The sequence below is a fragment of the Seriola aureovittata genome, chromosome 14 (genome assembly GCF_021018895.1).
Source record: "Seriola aureovittata isolate HTS-2021-v1 ecotype China chromosome 14, ASM2101889v1, whole genome shotgun sequence".
Taxonomy (NCBI): Eukaryota; Metazoa; Chordata; class Actinopteri; order Carangiformes; family Carangidae; genus Seriola; species Seriola aureovittata.
The window spans coordinates 11,078,887-11,095,370 of NC_079377.1; the positions used below are offsets into that span (position 1 = coordinate 11,078,887).

At 40.5% G+C, this 16,484-nt stretch overlaps 1 protein-coding gene and 1 long non-coding RNA gene across 4 annotated transcripts in view; one reads left to right on the plus strand and one right to left on the minus strand.

Annotated features, from left to right (window-relative positions):
- The window catches only part of adgrb3 (adhesion G protein-coupled receptor B3), a 113,069-nt gene that overhangs the window by 46,053 nt on the left and 50,532 nt on the right, over positions 1-16,484 (minus strand). For 2 of the 3 annotated variants that reach the window (XM_056394648.1, XM_056394650.1), the window contains exons 5-10: positions 11,893-12,057; positions 10,952-11,116; positions 8,890-9,054; positions 8,203-8,304; positions 2,743-2,849; positions 1,394-1,588 (exon numbers count right to left, since the gene is read on the minus strand). In XM_056394648.1, coding sequence (XP_056250623.1) covers positions 1,394-1,588; positions 2,743-2,849; positions 8,203-8,304; positions 8,890-9,054; positions 10,952-11,116; positions 11,893-12,057 — 899 coding nt within the window. The remainder of the gene's footprint in view (positions 1-1,393; positions 1,589-2,742; positions 2,850-8,202; positions 8,305-8,889; positions 9,055-10,951; positions 11,117-11,892; positions 12,058-16,484) is intronic. The other variant, XM_056394649.1, reaches the window with a different exon arrangement.
- The window catches only part of LOC130180961 (uncharacterized), a 67,431-nt gene continuing 65,615 nt past the window's right edge, over positions 14,669-16,484 (plus strand). The window contains exon 1 of the long non-coding RNA XR_008829498.1: positions 14,669-15,926. This is a non-coding gene — a long non-coding RNA (uncharacterized LOC130180961). The remainder of the gene's footprint in view (positions 15,927-16,484) is intronic.

The window sequence follows — 16,484 nt, forward strand, 5'->3', positions numbered from 1 at the left end:
CCTGTCTGCCCACACACACTATAGAGCTCTCATAATAACCAGCGACAGGATGCTTTCCTCATCTCTTAGATTTTTCCATTGTGGGAAAATGGCTGAATGGGGCCTAGGTTGTCCATCCATGGCCGGCCACATTTGGGTTTCATTTCTGCGGAATATTAGCAGCGGACCATGCACATTACGTCCGGTGGATAAATATGATAAATGTGCATGGAACGAGCAGCAAACTAAAGAAAAGAACATCCCTGACATTTTGTGGTCCAAATACCACCGCACTTTGGAAGTGCATAATTAAGTGAGTTGAACATTTATTTGATTTCATTACTTACATCCGAAAATGGAGAAAAAGCCACTTAAGTCCTATCATATTCAAAGATGCCGCAGCTCTAATAATGATGTATGTCTTGCATCAGTGGATAGGATATCACTGTAGGTTAGGTTGTTTTTTTCCCCCTTTCATTATGTGATTTTCTTTTTATCTAATTTTTTTTTTTTTTCATTTCCTCTCCTTCAGACCAGGAGATCTGTATAACACATAAGAATATGAGCAAATCTTAATATTCAATATACTGAAAAAGCTTATTAGTCAGCAGATGCTCTACTCTTTTATGGGACTTTAAAGCCAAGTGAACTTTCACATTATTAAAAGTAGAAATTATTTCTACCTCCATACAGAAAATGGCTGATACTTTCCTAATGTTCTGGCAGTATTGCTCATATGTCTACACAGAACAACAACAACAAGCTTGATACAGTAACAAAGCAAGATTAGAAACTCGCACAAGAACTATAACAGAGAATTAGGTTTTTCATTAACTCACAGAACCAATTACTTCCTTCCCATTTAGTATGAGCCAAACACAGACCAAAGAACACACACACACACACACACACACACACACACAATTTCTGTATGTTGTTATTTTAGTGTGTGTGTGTGTGTGTGTGTGTGTGTGTGTGTGTGTGTGTGTGTGTGTGTGTGTGTGTAACAGGCACGTAGGACTGTACAAAGACTCACGAGACGGGTGTCTTTGAAAATGACACAGCTCTGAGGACATAAATTATCTTATTGGCAATGGAGGCGGAGCTTTAGCTGTAATCTCCATCATCCTATTGACATAAAGAGGATCAAGACTGCAGTCAACCCCAGCATGATGAGATGAAATGGTTTAGGATGTGGAGGAGATCTCTTGATACAATAGAGCCACGGGATGTGTTTGTCAGCCTTTGTGCTATTTCAGACACGGTACAAAATGTTTTTTTGTGTAACGTGTATCAAATGTTAGCCTTATCCAATTGATTATTCTGTCTAAATAGATACATTTCTAAGCACACAGCCTCGGATATGAACATATTTCCATGACTACATGTTCAAATGCAACCACGGTCCACTTACTTGCACATCATCTGAAGACGGCTCATAGCTGGCCCTCTTGAAGGTCTCCGTCACATTGCGAAGGATCTCCACGGAAGACAGCAGGTCACCAGCGTAGAAGTTTCTCCTCTGGGTGAGGTCCAGCAGGTTTTTCGTGACCTGGGACATCCCATCCCCCGCCAGCATCCTCTGGCCCTTAGCAAGGTGCCCCTGAACCTCCAAAAACAGGAGAAGACAGTACTTGGGGCATCGATGTCCACAGGTTTGCATGATACGTGCTAAGCTACACATTCGGAGTAAATGGAGTGAAAAAAAAAAAAAAAACAACAGGAAGAAAGACTCTGCTCTCTAAGGCCTTTTCTGTGACGCTTATATCTAAGCCGGGCCGAAATGTATTCTGCCTCGCAGATATTTTGAAATGAGCCAATATGAATAAAAGAGTTAACTGGAGCAGAAGACACACATTTAGGCAGAAATGGCACAGTGAAATGACATCTCACATCATTGCACAGGCTTTATGTCCATAAATACACGTTCACAGGTGCAGCGCTATATGTGCTATCTCAGCTCTTCTGAATTATTTTATTTTTAACAGAGACGGAGGGTTACCAAAATTACCTATTCTAGTGGAAGTGCTGTTATGTATCCAGGCTAGATGCATACACAGTAAAGCAAAAATATGTTTAAAAATAGTGCAATAAACTCTACTCAGACTTTAATAAAAAACTATTTTTTGGGGATCAAAATGTCTCATCTTGCATGCAATGAAAAAGGGATCAGAAAAACACGAGTTCACACCAGTTCTTTTAGCTGAAAAGAACTGATTCTATTAAACACAAGATTGTTAACAGTCAATGAGTTTCATTACTTGTGTTACCTGGTTTCTCTATGGTGTAATACTTGTTTTGAATAAAAAGAGAAAGTATTGTAATTTATTGTAATTGTTTTGTAGCAGTAATTTATTGTTATCATTATTTTAGATGAACTTTAAAAAGACAGTAAAGTGCAAAAGAGCAATAATAGTTCTTCCAGTGCTTATAAAAGTACAACGTGTTTCTTCCAGTATCAGGAATAATTGCAATTTGTTTCTGTTTCTGTTTTCTGGGATTCTAGTAAATGAACAAAGACAAACACAGATGAGAACATGCCAGAAACACTAACTCAAACTGTTTAAGGACTTGACTATGACCATTCATTACAAAGACAAAAATGGCAAAATCACTGTTTCAATTTGCTCTTCCATTGAAAGTGCTTAATCTTTGGCTACATTGTGATGAGAATGGGGGGAGAAGGAGGAGGGGGGCACTGGGGAGGTAATTTATGATGCATTGGAAACAGAGGCTGTGAGAGGGAGCTGACTTTGCACCTACTGATTGCTGCAAGTATCTGAATTCATTTGTTATGCATCGAGCATAGCTGGGCTGCTCCCAGAAGGCCATACCACGGTGATCCAAAGAGCAGCGTCGACTAGTGGTGCCTGTGGAGGAGGTGGAGACAGCGACAGATTTGGAGAGGAAAAGGAGTGAGGGACGGATGAGAGGGGAGATGAGGATGGAGAGTGTAGAGGTGGGGATGGGGGAGAGAGAGGGGTGGGGGGTGGGGGGAGGGATTAAGACCAAAGGAGAGCCAAAAGAAAGGCAGATGGAAGTGGCGGAATGGAGGGAGTTGGATACAGGAAGAGGGGAAGGACAGAAGAGAAGAGGAGGACAGATTTATTAAATATTTTACAGAGAGACTTATCCTGTCCTTTTTGTCCATTTCTGTTGCCCATCACTCACCATCAAAATCCGATGTCACCCATTACACATTTTGCGGTGGATTCAAGGCACATTTTCGAAAGAGGGAGAGAGAGAGAGAGAGAGAGAGAGAGAGAGAGGTCGCCCGAAGGAAAGTGCTGCTCTATTTGAACAACTGGTTTATATGTATTATAAGCAACAGACACAGGCTTTTAATATATGTACTGTGTGCCGTATTAATACGAGTTCCAGTGGCTTACTCAGGCGTGCAGCAGCTCAGCTGTGATAGCTGTCAGGCATTTAAACAGTGATCCCGAAATAGCAGAACCACCCAATATCCACCCACATCCCCATACAAATCCTACATAGGGGTCCAACATCACACCTTCCCAGCTGTCGACCTGGTGGAGTGCACTTCACACATCACCCCACCGCTCCAACACAGGTGCTTGACATCCTGAGGAAAACTCCCACAGAACAAAACATTTCCCCTGGCATCCGTGCTTCAGATAAACCCATTGCTATCTCTTGTTCTCTCTCTCTCTCTCTCTCTCTCTCCTCCTCTGTCTTTCACACACTAACACACACAGACAGAGAGAGATCAAAACCACACCTCCTACACCCACCTTCTCCACCGCTACTACCTGGTGAAGACACGAGTGCACACAAAACATCGCTATGTGCCAGGAGCGCCCATGCAGCACAATGAGACAACCCAGAGGGCAACAGGAGCGGCCCATTGCTTTACACTGCGCTGAGCATTCGTCTCCATCCAAACTGGCTTCACCTGGGAGGTTTTATTTGCTTCCTTTTGTTATGAATGTCAACACTCAAAAAAATATTTCCACATTTGTATTCGATCATGCCCCGAGTCCTCACACTCAAAAAAAAAAAAAGGTGGTAACGTGTGTTTTATGATGGTTTGATACTGAGAAATTAGGGATTCACTTCAGCGTTCAGAGTTTCTTAAAGGTCATTGTAAACTGAGAGAAATTGTGCTTTAACTGAGAAGTGGCAAAAAGACACAAAGCACTAAGAAGAGGCTGAATTCAAGAATTGTTTTACACTGACAAGGATGACAGCTACTTAAGCACAGATGAGATTTTTATGTATTAACTTGAAACACTAGTTCAATTCAACACTTACAGAAAGACTGTTTTTTTTTAATGATATTAGTTATTTGGCCCTCTAATGACCTGTAGTCTGCTCTCATTTTAGTATTATACTGCATGATGCAATTTTAATGTGAATTCAGCAGTACTGGAAGATACAAATTGCCCAAGGCCAAAAATCATTGTAATGTGAAATGCGTAGACCTTTTTTTTTTGTTTGCACAACACTTTTGCAGAGAAAATTCACAATTTTTAGAAAAAAAAAAAAGGTTTATTAGCTGTACCCTGTAAAACAAAACCTAACCCCACACTTGCTGCTGTTTCATAATAAAAACTGTCTCTAAGCATTACAGGAACCTTTTCCTGCACTAACCCAGACATCTCTGTCATCCTTTCTCCCATCAGTTTTGTGAATTTGGTACATTTCAACACATCAACATTTAATTTTTTTTAGTTTTATATTAATATTTAAAATAAATGTTTTGTTTTTTTTCTTCAGTTATTTAGAATTGGATCGCTCTCGGGTTTGATCCACATGGTGGGATGAAACGGGGTCAGTGAGGGAAACATGAGGCTTCCACTGTGCTTTTGGACCACTCTGTCATCTGTCCTCGCATCACCAGTGATGTATGTAGAGTAGGTTGTCTATGAAATACAGGCCAGCGGATGATGTGCTTGATCAGAACCAAGGCTGCACTCCACAGAGGCATTGACCTGTCGCTGTCCAGTTTTACGGCATCCTCAACCCGGCTGCCATTAGAGGAGAATTCTTATTCAAACAATCCTTCCTCAAGACAGAAGGCTAAAACAGTGTTTACCACCCGAGGAGTTAAGAGATAAAAAACACAGCCTGACAAGGATTTTGTGTTGAGCTGAATATCATCACAAATATCTTATTGGATTATTAGACTGGTTAAAGTGAATCCCTTGCATTGAAACAGCTACTAGTAAATACTGAACACACGTCACAAATAAAATTCCCCCTGTAATTCTACAGGATGGCATCTAATTTATTTGCTAGAGGAGTACAGGATCATTTTCCTCTGCATTAACCTGTGATAAGTTGGTTTAATAGCTTGTGGTTCTGTTGCTTTAATTGCTGCCTGTTTCAGCTGGATGACTTGAACTTCAATTGATAATTGAGATTTGGGGCTCTCATTAGACATGCATATAAATAGCAGCAGATGAGCTTTTACATGCAAAACCTCTTCTACAAAGTAACTAGTAACTTCAGGTGTCAGTGGAGTAAAAAAGTTCACTTTAAAAAAAAAAAAAAAGCTTGAAAAATGTAAATACTTGAAAATGACAGTGTTAGACTGGATGCGTATTTTAAAGGTACTCAGTACGTTTGACATTTTAAAACGTACTGGTTGTTTAGGATTACTTCACACTACACAGTTAAACCAAAAGAGTAACAGAGAAACGGAAGAATCATGTGCAAATCCTGTATCTTACTGTATAATTAAAGAAATCCAGGATTCTAATTTATAAAGTGCCATGTCATGTTTTGTGTTTTAGCCCCTCACGGAACCTCAGAGTCACCCAGTCTCCTCGAGAAAGGCTGGCCAGTTAGACAGAAGGCTGCTCTAAGTTTACTTTGTGTGTTTACAAGCGTGTGAACCTTTGCTTGAGTGATACAAAGTGAACAAACTCATCTGCTGTGAGTACGTATCCTCTCCACTTTTCCTCCCCTCTTGCCTCTGGTGGCAGTTGTCATCCATGATGACCGAGGCCGCGCTGACTCCCCTGCACTGGGTGCAGTTCCTATGATGACCTTGATGACGCCAGCGACTACGGCTGAGTAGGCGCTGATGCCCTTAACACATTTGGACGCTTCACCCAAGCAGTCTTGCTGCATTCGTGTCACACATTTTGTTATGCTGCCTGTGTTGATCAATATTTCATCTTTGTTTACCCGCTCTCAGCAGCCATTACATTTCTGACTGCCCTGAAAAGGAGGAGGTCTAACCGAGGGGGGTTTGGTTTTTCTTTTCACATTTTGCTCATTGAGGGTTTTGTGAGTTTGACCTTGATCTAATTACAGGTCAAAGGTCGGGAGGTGTTGTTTTCATATATAGTCTCATAATGTGGGCTTTGTGAAACCTCCTGACACTGGAACTGTGATTAATAGCTTTAGAAATAAACTTGACCTGCCCTGAACTATTGTCCATCATGGTCTCTTTTTTTCTTTCTCCAGTGGTCAGGACCAGCTTTGACAGGGAGGATGCTCTGTAGTTAACCGTGAAATACGTCGGCTGTCTGTTATTTTACCCCTTTATCACGGTCCTGCTCAGACATTAAAGGTCCTGGTTCTCTTGTAAAGAGATATACCACCCTCATATTATTACCGTTCATCCTGTGCATGCAGATGCTGAGATTCCACCAACACTGACAAACAGAAGAAGTTAGCTCTGATTTGCCAGAATGTGTTGGACTACAGCACTGTGTTTAAAACAGCACATCTCTGTAATGAGATCCAAATTCAGCTGCATATAGGGGGGAAAAAAAAGTGGGATAATTTGGTCTTTTAAGTGCAAGGTTCACAAGAATACATTTAATTTCCTTTTTAGATATAATTAATGCAATTAATTAATGCGATACTGCTGGGTAAAGGAAAGTAATTAGTCTGACTGTATAAAGGAGCCAAGTGTCTCACACTGACTAACTGACCTGCAGACACCTCTTGGTGTAAATGAAATTCTTAATCAGTAAAGGTGTTAAATTTCCAACAGCATCATACAGTGGAGAAGAAAACAAAAAGTCCTCACTGCAAGCGGCGAATAGCTTTGTAGTGTCGAGCAGTTATTAGCCATAAAACTAATGTCAAGCCGGAAAGCTAATGTCATGCTAGTAAATCTTGCTCTCCATAACTTTGCCTCAGGTAAGCCATCTGTGAATGACAGTGTGTTTGCTGCTGCATCTAGTTTGCCAGTTAGCCACTTTATAGCTGTGGGAGAAATGTCAGTTTAGAATACCAGACTGTTTCAAATTTACCGTGCGAACCCAACATGCAACTCTAGCACCCGGCAGCCCCCCACTCTTCTGTTGTCTGTCTGTTAGCAAGCTGACCTTCAGCAAGAACAAAAGTAACCTGTATCACAGTAGCTTTGTTTTCATCGTCTTGCCTCTTCCCTTTTCCTTTCTCTTCTCTTCAAGAGCCGAGTGTTAGTCTCGCCCTGTTAGAGAACTCACATCCTCTGCTCTAATGCTCTTCTCTCCGTGCACATATTAAAGCTTCTGCTTAGTGTCTGAAAGCAGACCTCAGTGTGCTTTCCTTCAACAATGCTCTCAGAATCACGTCTACACCCCCCCCCCCCACACACACACACACACACACACCCCCACCCCCCCCACCCCGCATCCAGTACACAAGCTGTGCACTGACGGGTGCAGCCATGAGTTACATCACTGCATGTGGAAATGGGATGAAGGCATGTGTGTGCGCTTTCTTCTCAGATGTGGAAACGCAGTCTTGGTACCATGCAAAGATTAGGCAGGCGACTTAAAAAGCAAAAAAAAGGCTTGTCACATTCTAAGAGGAAAGCTTTCGTTTTGTGGAAGAAGTCTGGCATTATTCCTCACAATATAGCAAAAACCAGTAACACTGTGATATGTATTCAAACACTGAAAACATGACACTAGTGTATAATTGCAGGGTAATTCTACCATTGTAAAAAGTGACAGTTGCACTTGTTGGCAAATCAGTGATTCAAAAAGACATCCTTTGAAAACAGGTCAAATTTAGGTGCATTAATCACACTGAATCCACACCAAACATATCAAAATGTATTCCACCATTTTGTCCCCTTTTATGAGAGGACTACTCTTTTCAGTTTACACCCACGAGATGGGTCTTAAGTGAAAGATGACAGCTCACAGTGATATAAAAAAAGTCGATATCAAATCCCTGTGCACACTATACCGTTTAGAAGTTACGCAGTGATAACAAAAGATCAGTTGGAGATGTTGCTCATGTCTTTACCTGTGGCATTGGGTGGGCATCTGTTAAAGGCCAGCTCTCCTGACGGTGTCCGTCTCCACACCATTGACACTGCATAGTCCTCAGGACAAATCTCATACGGTGCTGAGGAGCAAAGTGTTGCTAGGTCAGTGCAAAGAGCTTTTTCGGCATTTCCAATATGATGCAACCGTTTCTTCATTTTACACATTGTATGGAAATATAGGAAATCAAAGCTGCATAGTGTTGGTGACTATGAGCATGCCATTCAAAAGATCATAATGAAATGTAGAATTTTTTTCAATTGCAACTTTTGTGAGTGTGTGCACTGTGTGTGTAATTATAATAAGAAGAAGTTGACTTTTTTCTTTACTCCGGAGAATGGAAGTATTAAGTGACTTTATGTCTAAGACTCTACTTTAAAAAGAGATTACTTTGAGAATCACACAGTAAGCTTTCATGATTCTTGCATTAGTCAGTATGTCTGTCACCAGTATCTCCATTTCTTCATTTATTGGAATATATATATATCCATACGTATTCATACCCTCTCTACATCCGCTTATCTGCATCTCCTCTTCACATTCTGCTTTAACTGATCTTATGTAACAAAACGTGTCACTGGCTCCACAGAGATAATTATCTCCCCCTACTTTTATCCAGCGTCTCTGTTGGTCCCTCAGTTTTAAGTGGTATTATCCTTTGGCTCACCTGGACACCGTTGGTCACTGCACTTTCGGACTTCTTCTCCGGTGCCATCACACTGCTGCCCAGTCACCGCTGCCCCCTGACACACTCGGGCTCGCCTCTGCCATCCGCCGTCGCACGACTTCGAGCAGCCGCTCCACGGACCCCAAGGATTCCACTGGCCGTTGGCTAAAACAGAATCACTCCCGGTTAGGAACAGACACCCTCGGTGGCATGAAATGTGCCAATAAATGAGCAGAATATTAACTAAGATGATACATCACTATTAAGTGATTATCTAATGCTATTCAAGCTTTTAATTAGTGTGTGACATCTAAAATATATTTTTTGATTACGTTTATTTGTTCTGCCATCCATGCATTCAGTTTGCAGATGCAGTTTGTTGGTAATAGTCCAAAAACGAACAGGATTACTTTGAATAATCAGGAGGATGAATGTGTGTTTTATGGCTAAAGAAGCTATTCTGTGAGAGGTGATTATTCGCCTCGCTTTGCCAATATTAAAATACATTTATGCTGAAGTTTCCAAAGCAAGCAGCATGTTTTATGCCCATGTAAAGAACACTGTTAAATTGCGCATTAAACATAAAAAAACCAAGAAAAAAAACCCAGATGCGCCCCTTCAGCGGTGTAGTAAATCACATGCCCTTGTCTGAAGGGAAAGATACAACACCCTGTGAGCAGGAAACACACTCTACTTTCATTTCAACCTCTCCACCTCCATTTGAACTTCGTGTCCTACAACTAACCTCTGTCAGGAATGCTTCCTGAAGAAAAAAAAGAAAAAAAAGAAAGAGAATAGAGGCAGTAACCAGTGTGATCTGTGGGCTAAAACTATCCACAAGACATTGATCAAAACCCCAGTAGAAAGTGAAGCCTCTGCCCCACACCAGAGCAGATGATTCCTCCGACAGATGCACGCTCATGTGTCAGCAGTGCTGGAGAAATTCTTTCAAATTTCTAACACATAACATTGATTCAAAATCCTGCACAGGCCTTTATTGTAGATATTAGGCAGGTTTTTTTCTTCTTTTTTTTTTTTTTTACTTTATTCTATTTCGTTCCATTTTTTAAAGAATGCCTGCTGCCTTTTATTAGCACTCTAAATTACTCAAAGACACACGGTATTTGACTATTTCTGGAAAAAATAATATTGAGTTTACCTTTCACTCTTCTTTTTTTTGTTGTTCGACAAACCAAGGCAGTGCCTCCATAAGTCATGGACATGGTGCTGACTTGTTAAATGATGGCTTAGACTGTGTTGTCTCACTAATGTTTGATCTCTCACCTTGGAGACAAATAAGAATTGCTAAATAGGTAGGCCTCATTAAAAGAATAAATTGTATAATGCAGCCTCTCTCTGTGAGGAAAACAACAGCATCTCCCACTTCATTATCATACGCACAAATTTGAAAAAAAAAAAAACAAAACAAAAAAAAAAACACACATTCACAAGCATTTACTGCTGTTTTAGTGGTCCAAGAGAGCAGAAGGTTGGCTGACTGGTTACATGACATTTCCACTGACTTTCAATTATTTGAGAGGAGTCTCTTTGCCACACACATACCAGTGAAATACAGAACAAAAAAAAACTCCCTGCTGCTTCACGCTGCTTCAGTCAAAATTGCATCAGGAGATTAGGAGAGTGTTCAGGCCCTTCATATGATCAGACAATTCAAAGCCTGATGGAGACCACTAAGCTGACATCTTTGAGCCTCTAATACATCTGTGATGTTGACAGACAGTTTGGACAGCTAACCCTGAATTATTTGAAAGGCATACAGTATATCTAACTGGATTTTACAAATCCAATTGATAGAACATGGTCTTAAACATTATTCTTGATTCTTACAACAGAGGTTCTTGCTCCAGAGCTCTTCAGTGGCCAACAGAAAGAGAAAAACAGCTCAGTAAAGTTCATAGGAATGATTGTTGTACTCATGATTGTAGTAATGATTATGACTGTTGGGGGCGGGGTGTTTTCGTCATTCTCTCCCCTGTTTCAAATCATGATTTTGAATTTAGACATCAAAGCGGATATAGAATTAAGAGGCTCAGGATTTTACCTGTGCAGTCAGGATTATGGCACTCTCTGCTTTCTGCCCAGTGACCGCGACACTCAGATCCCCCATGGGCGGCCGCTGAGCACTGCCTGGTCCTCTGCTGAGTGCCATTGGCACAGGTCACCGAGCAATCGCTCCAAGAGCTCCACTCCTGCCACTGTCCGTCCACTGGGGCACCAACCACAACCCAACAAGCATGTCCCAAGTGAAGGGAAAAAGAGGGCAGACAGAAATGGGAGGAGATATTCAGATCACTATTCTCTCTCAGATTGAAAGCCAATAAAACAGACATTAAGTGGAAAGCAAAAAAAAAAAAAAGTCACATGACTATTTGTGGATTTTGGGAAAACTGCACTGCAGCTGAGAGTCAGGCTTTGGTTTTTTTCCACAGGTTAGAATGTGCCAGCCAGAGGTAAAAAGAAGAATAGAGCATACAGTGTTTTGAAGAATATCTTCATATTAACATTTAGATTATTACTATGTCAAAGGCAAAAACTGCAGTCACTATTTGTTAGCTGCCTTCTATTTTCCATGTCTGAGTGAAGGGAAAGCGTCTGGGACTGAGTGGTTTTCACTGAGTCTGTTACCAGAGCAAAGCTAACATTTACTGTGTGGAAAAACTCATCATCACTAATCTGCTTACCATTCACAGGCAATGTGGGTAAGTGATTTTGACGTCAGTATCACAGTATTGACTCTCAACAGGGTTTCCTAAACCACACTATTGTGTAAGCACTATTACTTTCAATGCACCACAAAATGCACTCATTCATTTTTTTTACTCACCTTTGCAGTATTGTATTGATTAATGATTATATAGCTGTGTATCAGGTAAACTGTGGTTTTATGGTCATACCTTTTACATTCCTCTCACCTTCATGCCTTCAGGGATAATTGTTAATACTGTTATTTTTTAAATATATTTATAGACAGACAGATAATACCTGGGCATAGGGCTATGTTGCAAAGCTTAGTCTGGGTCTCAGGTCCGTCACAGGCCCTGCCTCCATGCTGGGGAGGGGCACACATCCTAGTCCTAGTGCGGTGCCCTCGGCCACATGTGAATGAGCACAGGCTCCACGGTGACCACTCCTCCCATACACCGTGTACTGCGGGCACAGAAAAGGCGTCAGGCCTAATCAATGTCTCTGTCCCTGCTATGGCATAAACAAACCCATTACAAACGGCACTGAGCCATGAATGAAATAAAATCAATCAAAATAATTAGCAACAAAACTGGTAGTGCAACACTGAGCGCACAGACAGTGTGTGGCTTCACAAAGCCTCAGCCACAAGCTTCAGTCACCTCTGGAAATCTAGTGTTCACTGCATGTTCACAATAATAATAGATACCAACCCCCTAACAATCAATGCTTCACACAGAGGTAAAGGTACAGAAAATGATCAAAAACACCAACCTTTCACATGGAAGTTTCAACATACAGAACAACTGTTAAGATCCTGTCTTTCTAACCCAAGGTGCGGGTGAGGGGCGGCAGGTCTGCCCTCTGTTACAGTTTGTTGAGCCTTCTTGGTTGACTGGGAGTCTAATAGCAGTGGACCTTCAGGTTAATACTGGCTGACAATCGTGTTGCTTACACCAACATACTAATCATGGTTATACGCCAAGCAGACAGCCCTTAACCTGGCCCCAGACCTCCGAATAGCTGGCCACATTTTCTCTTTTGTCGGGTGACTGGTAATGAAATGGTCACTCAGACTAAGTATCAGCCTAGACAGCCCAAATCCAAAAGGGAATTTAACCACAGAGGAGGCTCATTGATATGCTTCATATGGTGTTTCCTCATCAGATGTATATGCCTGGGCAATTAATGCTGAAAATGTTACAAAGGCTGATACTTTTCTCTTAATTAAAATCATTCTATGTCCCATGTGGCATATTGTTATTTTTGGACACTGGGGACACGTTGTCACGACAATTGCTTGATCAAAATATTAAAATTTGAATTAAAAAAGGTACATTAAAGAGCAGCAACAGTGAAATGACCCATTTTCAAATTTTTGATCTTTGAATAAACACAAATTTAAAAAGACTTTTAATGTTAAGGATAATTTTAGTATGCTTTGATTTCCTGCAATTCAAAACTTCACTGCAGGTCATTTTCCAGCAGATTCATCACTTAAATATTTTATTGATACATTTTTCATTCTTCCTCATTTCAGTTGATATTAAAATACATATTTTGAAATAAATACTAATTATTATGAGGTGTTCCCTGACACATGTGCATCTTTTAAACTATCATTGTTTTTTTCTATATAATCTTAAACAATAGCTGAATAAACGCACCATTCCTTTTGCATCGCGCATCTTGGTTTGTGTGTGATCTTAATTGGGTTCCCTTTGACAGATGGTGAGTCCTCACTGCAGAGACTATTTGCTATTGGCTCAAAGTTTTACTTCGGAGAGGGAGTTATGGAAATCTGAGAGGCAGACAGAAGTAAGTACACTTCCTGTCTTGTCTTGGCACTTGCAGTGTTCCTACAAATGTAAATGTAATGAAATAAAAAGGCAAACACACTTGGTTCAAAATGTAAAAGTTTAACCTCTGATATTAGTTTCTGTAGCAACTGCTGGCTTCTTGATCCCAGCGACAACTGAGAGCATTAAAAGGCTCCAAAATGAACTTTAAGGGGATGGAAATTGTATCAAACCCAAATCCCACTGGAGCAAGTATCAGAAGTACATATCTACTAAAGATATATGCTGTGCACAAAATACATTATAGTTGCAAAATCCTTGTTCTCTAACCATCTACAATGGCGCACATAGGGAATTACAATGGGAATAACCGTCTGATGTGGGTGCAGCCGTGTATATACATTTTCAAGCGTTTAAAGATTGGCACAAAGTAAAGGGCAGAATTTATGGAAACTGGCGGCAGACACAAAATATCTAGTGGCCTTTTATCATCTGATTGCAAATGGGATTTAAGACCTTGGAAATCTATGTCTGACTACTTTGTCCACAGGGAATTTATGGTTCCTCCTCGGAGAGGTCACCATCTTGTGCAGAGGCTTAAAGTTGCTGCAGTACGATAGTTGGATCTCAGGATCAGTTGTGGAGTAGCTCAGGATCATGGAATCAAGCCGATGGTTCGCCATGAGGGAAGCCACCGTCTGTCCCAGCCCCTGCCTCTAGGCGCTGCTTTGATGCTCTTAGCTAAGTGTCCCGTGGTGGCTGAAGCATTTACTTTGAAAGTTTGAGTTCAAAGCAGGCAGACACCACAGCTAGCAATGATGGAATAGGATTCTGCTTCTTTGTGTGTTTTTTCTCTGAACTGTGGCCATGATTTACAGGGACAGCCGTGAGCAATCGCATTGTGCTGTGAGAGGTGAAATTCTTGGATCAGCACAAGATGGTGGCCAAAGAAAATACATTTGCCAAGAATGTTCTTGTTAATTAGTAGTAAACTGGGATTTGGTTTTCCTTCTCATATCATTCCAGCAAGGTTTTACCTTTTTAACTTGTTAGCCTGCCTCTTGTGCTCAACTGTATTCACCATACAGTATTTTTTAATTTGTTGCAGAGTGCCATCTCTTCTTTGCCACAGAGCTGTTTGGAGGCAGCTTCCACTGACACTATCACTTCCACTAACAGCAATATCAAATCCACACTGAGAAGCAGAAAGCTGCAGTTCAAGGCTGCTTTATGCAGAGTTGCACTTGGCTCTTACATTTGCACAATGCAAAGAAATTGACGGTAGAAATCCTTTTGTAATACCATAGCTCATCTTCTTTCATATAGTACTCAGAAATGGTTTCAGAGTCCTTCAGGTTCACGGAGCTTCTCTAATAAAGAGCCACTTCTCAGAGTACGAGTCCTAATCAAGTTAAAAATGTCATACATGGAGTCATTACTTATTAAATAAGTGCTGTTCTGTGAAATTAAACCATGCTTTCACAAGATTAACCCATGATCTTGATTTTCTTTTGAGTTTGAAATTACACTAACAAACTTGGCTTTCAAGAAATGACTTTAATGTTTATATTTTCAAATTTTCAGGTTTGATTGGCTCAGTCAAATGTAATGTTCAGATTAATATCTCAAGAGAATATGTCTGCTCTGACGTTTAGCCTACTTACTAGACTCATGTCTAATCATTATGTTTTTTTTTTTTTAAATCAATAGTAAAAAACTTACATTTTTGATCTGTCTTCAATTTGCACTGATTATACTTGACATGTTTACATGTTTGTCACTTTTGCTTTGTGCCAAAGTGTTTTTTATTTTGATACTTTTTAATTTATTAAATAGAGCGTCGTCTTATGATTAAGATGGCAAAAATGTTTTCTGCTGATAAAAACATTTCTCAAGCCTTGGCTTTTTTTGTTTGCCCATGCCTTGTTTCCAATGGAGGTTTTGGCTGCTTATACTAATTACCCAGTTTTTACTCTGGAACAAAATCATTAATGCTGATGCTAAACATTTCACATTGTACAGACCAACCAAACATACTGAGCAGCAGATGTTTAGTACAGCTAAAATGTAAACTTCCATGAATCTGAGCCATATCAATGTTTGTATAGGCAATATTCTGTCCTAAATTATAAATGTTGTTACATGTTCAAGGCTGTCATTATTCTAGCCTACCTATACTATCAACGAATCCCAGACAAGGCTAAAACCAACACATTAATCCCACTGACAATCAGCCACAATCTGACAGGGCTGCTTCCTTAGTGGCGCAGAACTCCACTATCGGCCCACATCCATTACAGATGTCTTCTACCATTACACGTGGCTGGCATACAGTATAACTTCACTGCAATCAGCGCGACTTTTATTGTGAAAGAAATCCACAGGTGCGTTAATATCCTGTAGAGGCGGATGTCGTCGGGAACTCGGACACGGTGACCGAGCGTGTGTCGCGGTGCTACTTATTGCTTTTGCTAGTTAAAGCCAAAACTAAGCCGTGCTAACTGCAGTGCCGGGAAATCTCACCCAGGTTTAAAGGTATGTCTCTTTCGTGTGTTTTGTGGCAGATGTGGTTGACAGTGGAGTTCTAGGACATGGTGTGATGAACTTTATCAGCTGCAGCTAAACAGACGGTTTCTCCCTTGTTGCTAGGCACACACGAATTTAAAAACCGAAGAAGAAGCCCTCACCCCAACCAGACCACACACTGTTAAATGTTGACTGTGTTGTAAGAAAGAATAAATATTAACACAAATGAAAGTAATTTTTTAAAAGTTTAGCACCCTCAGGAGGAAGGAATAAAAATAATAAACATGTTTTACTCCTGATTTTGCAAAATGTTTGTTTAAGTGTGCAGTGTTTTAATAACAAAGGGGAGTGTTAGGTTGATAAATTGAGAGATTAGTTAATATTAACAATTAACTATTTATATATTTCCCAACAGAATAATATTGAAAGCTGATGCCGACCTCAACACTTTATTCTCTGCTACAGTATAAGAACTTTTAATTCTGTATTTGCTCTGAACGTTGGCACTGGATGCAAATCCTGCACTGTAGACATGTCAAACATCAACAGAATTCCTGTAGACAGGAC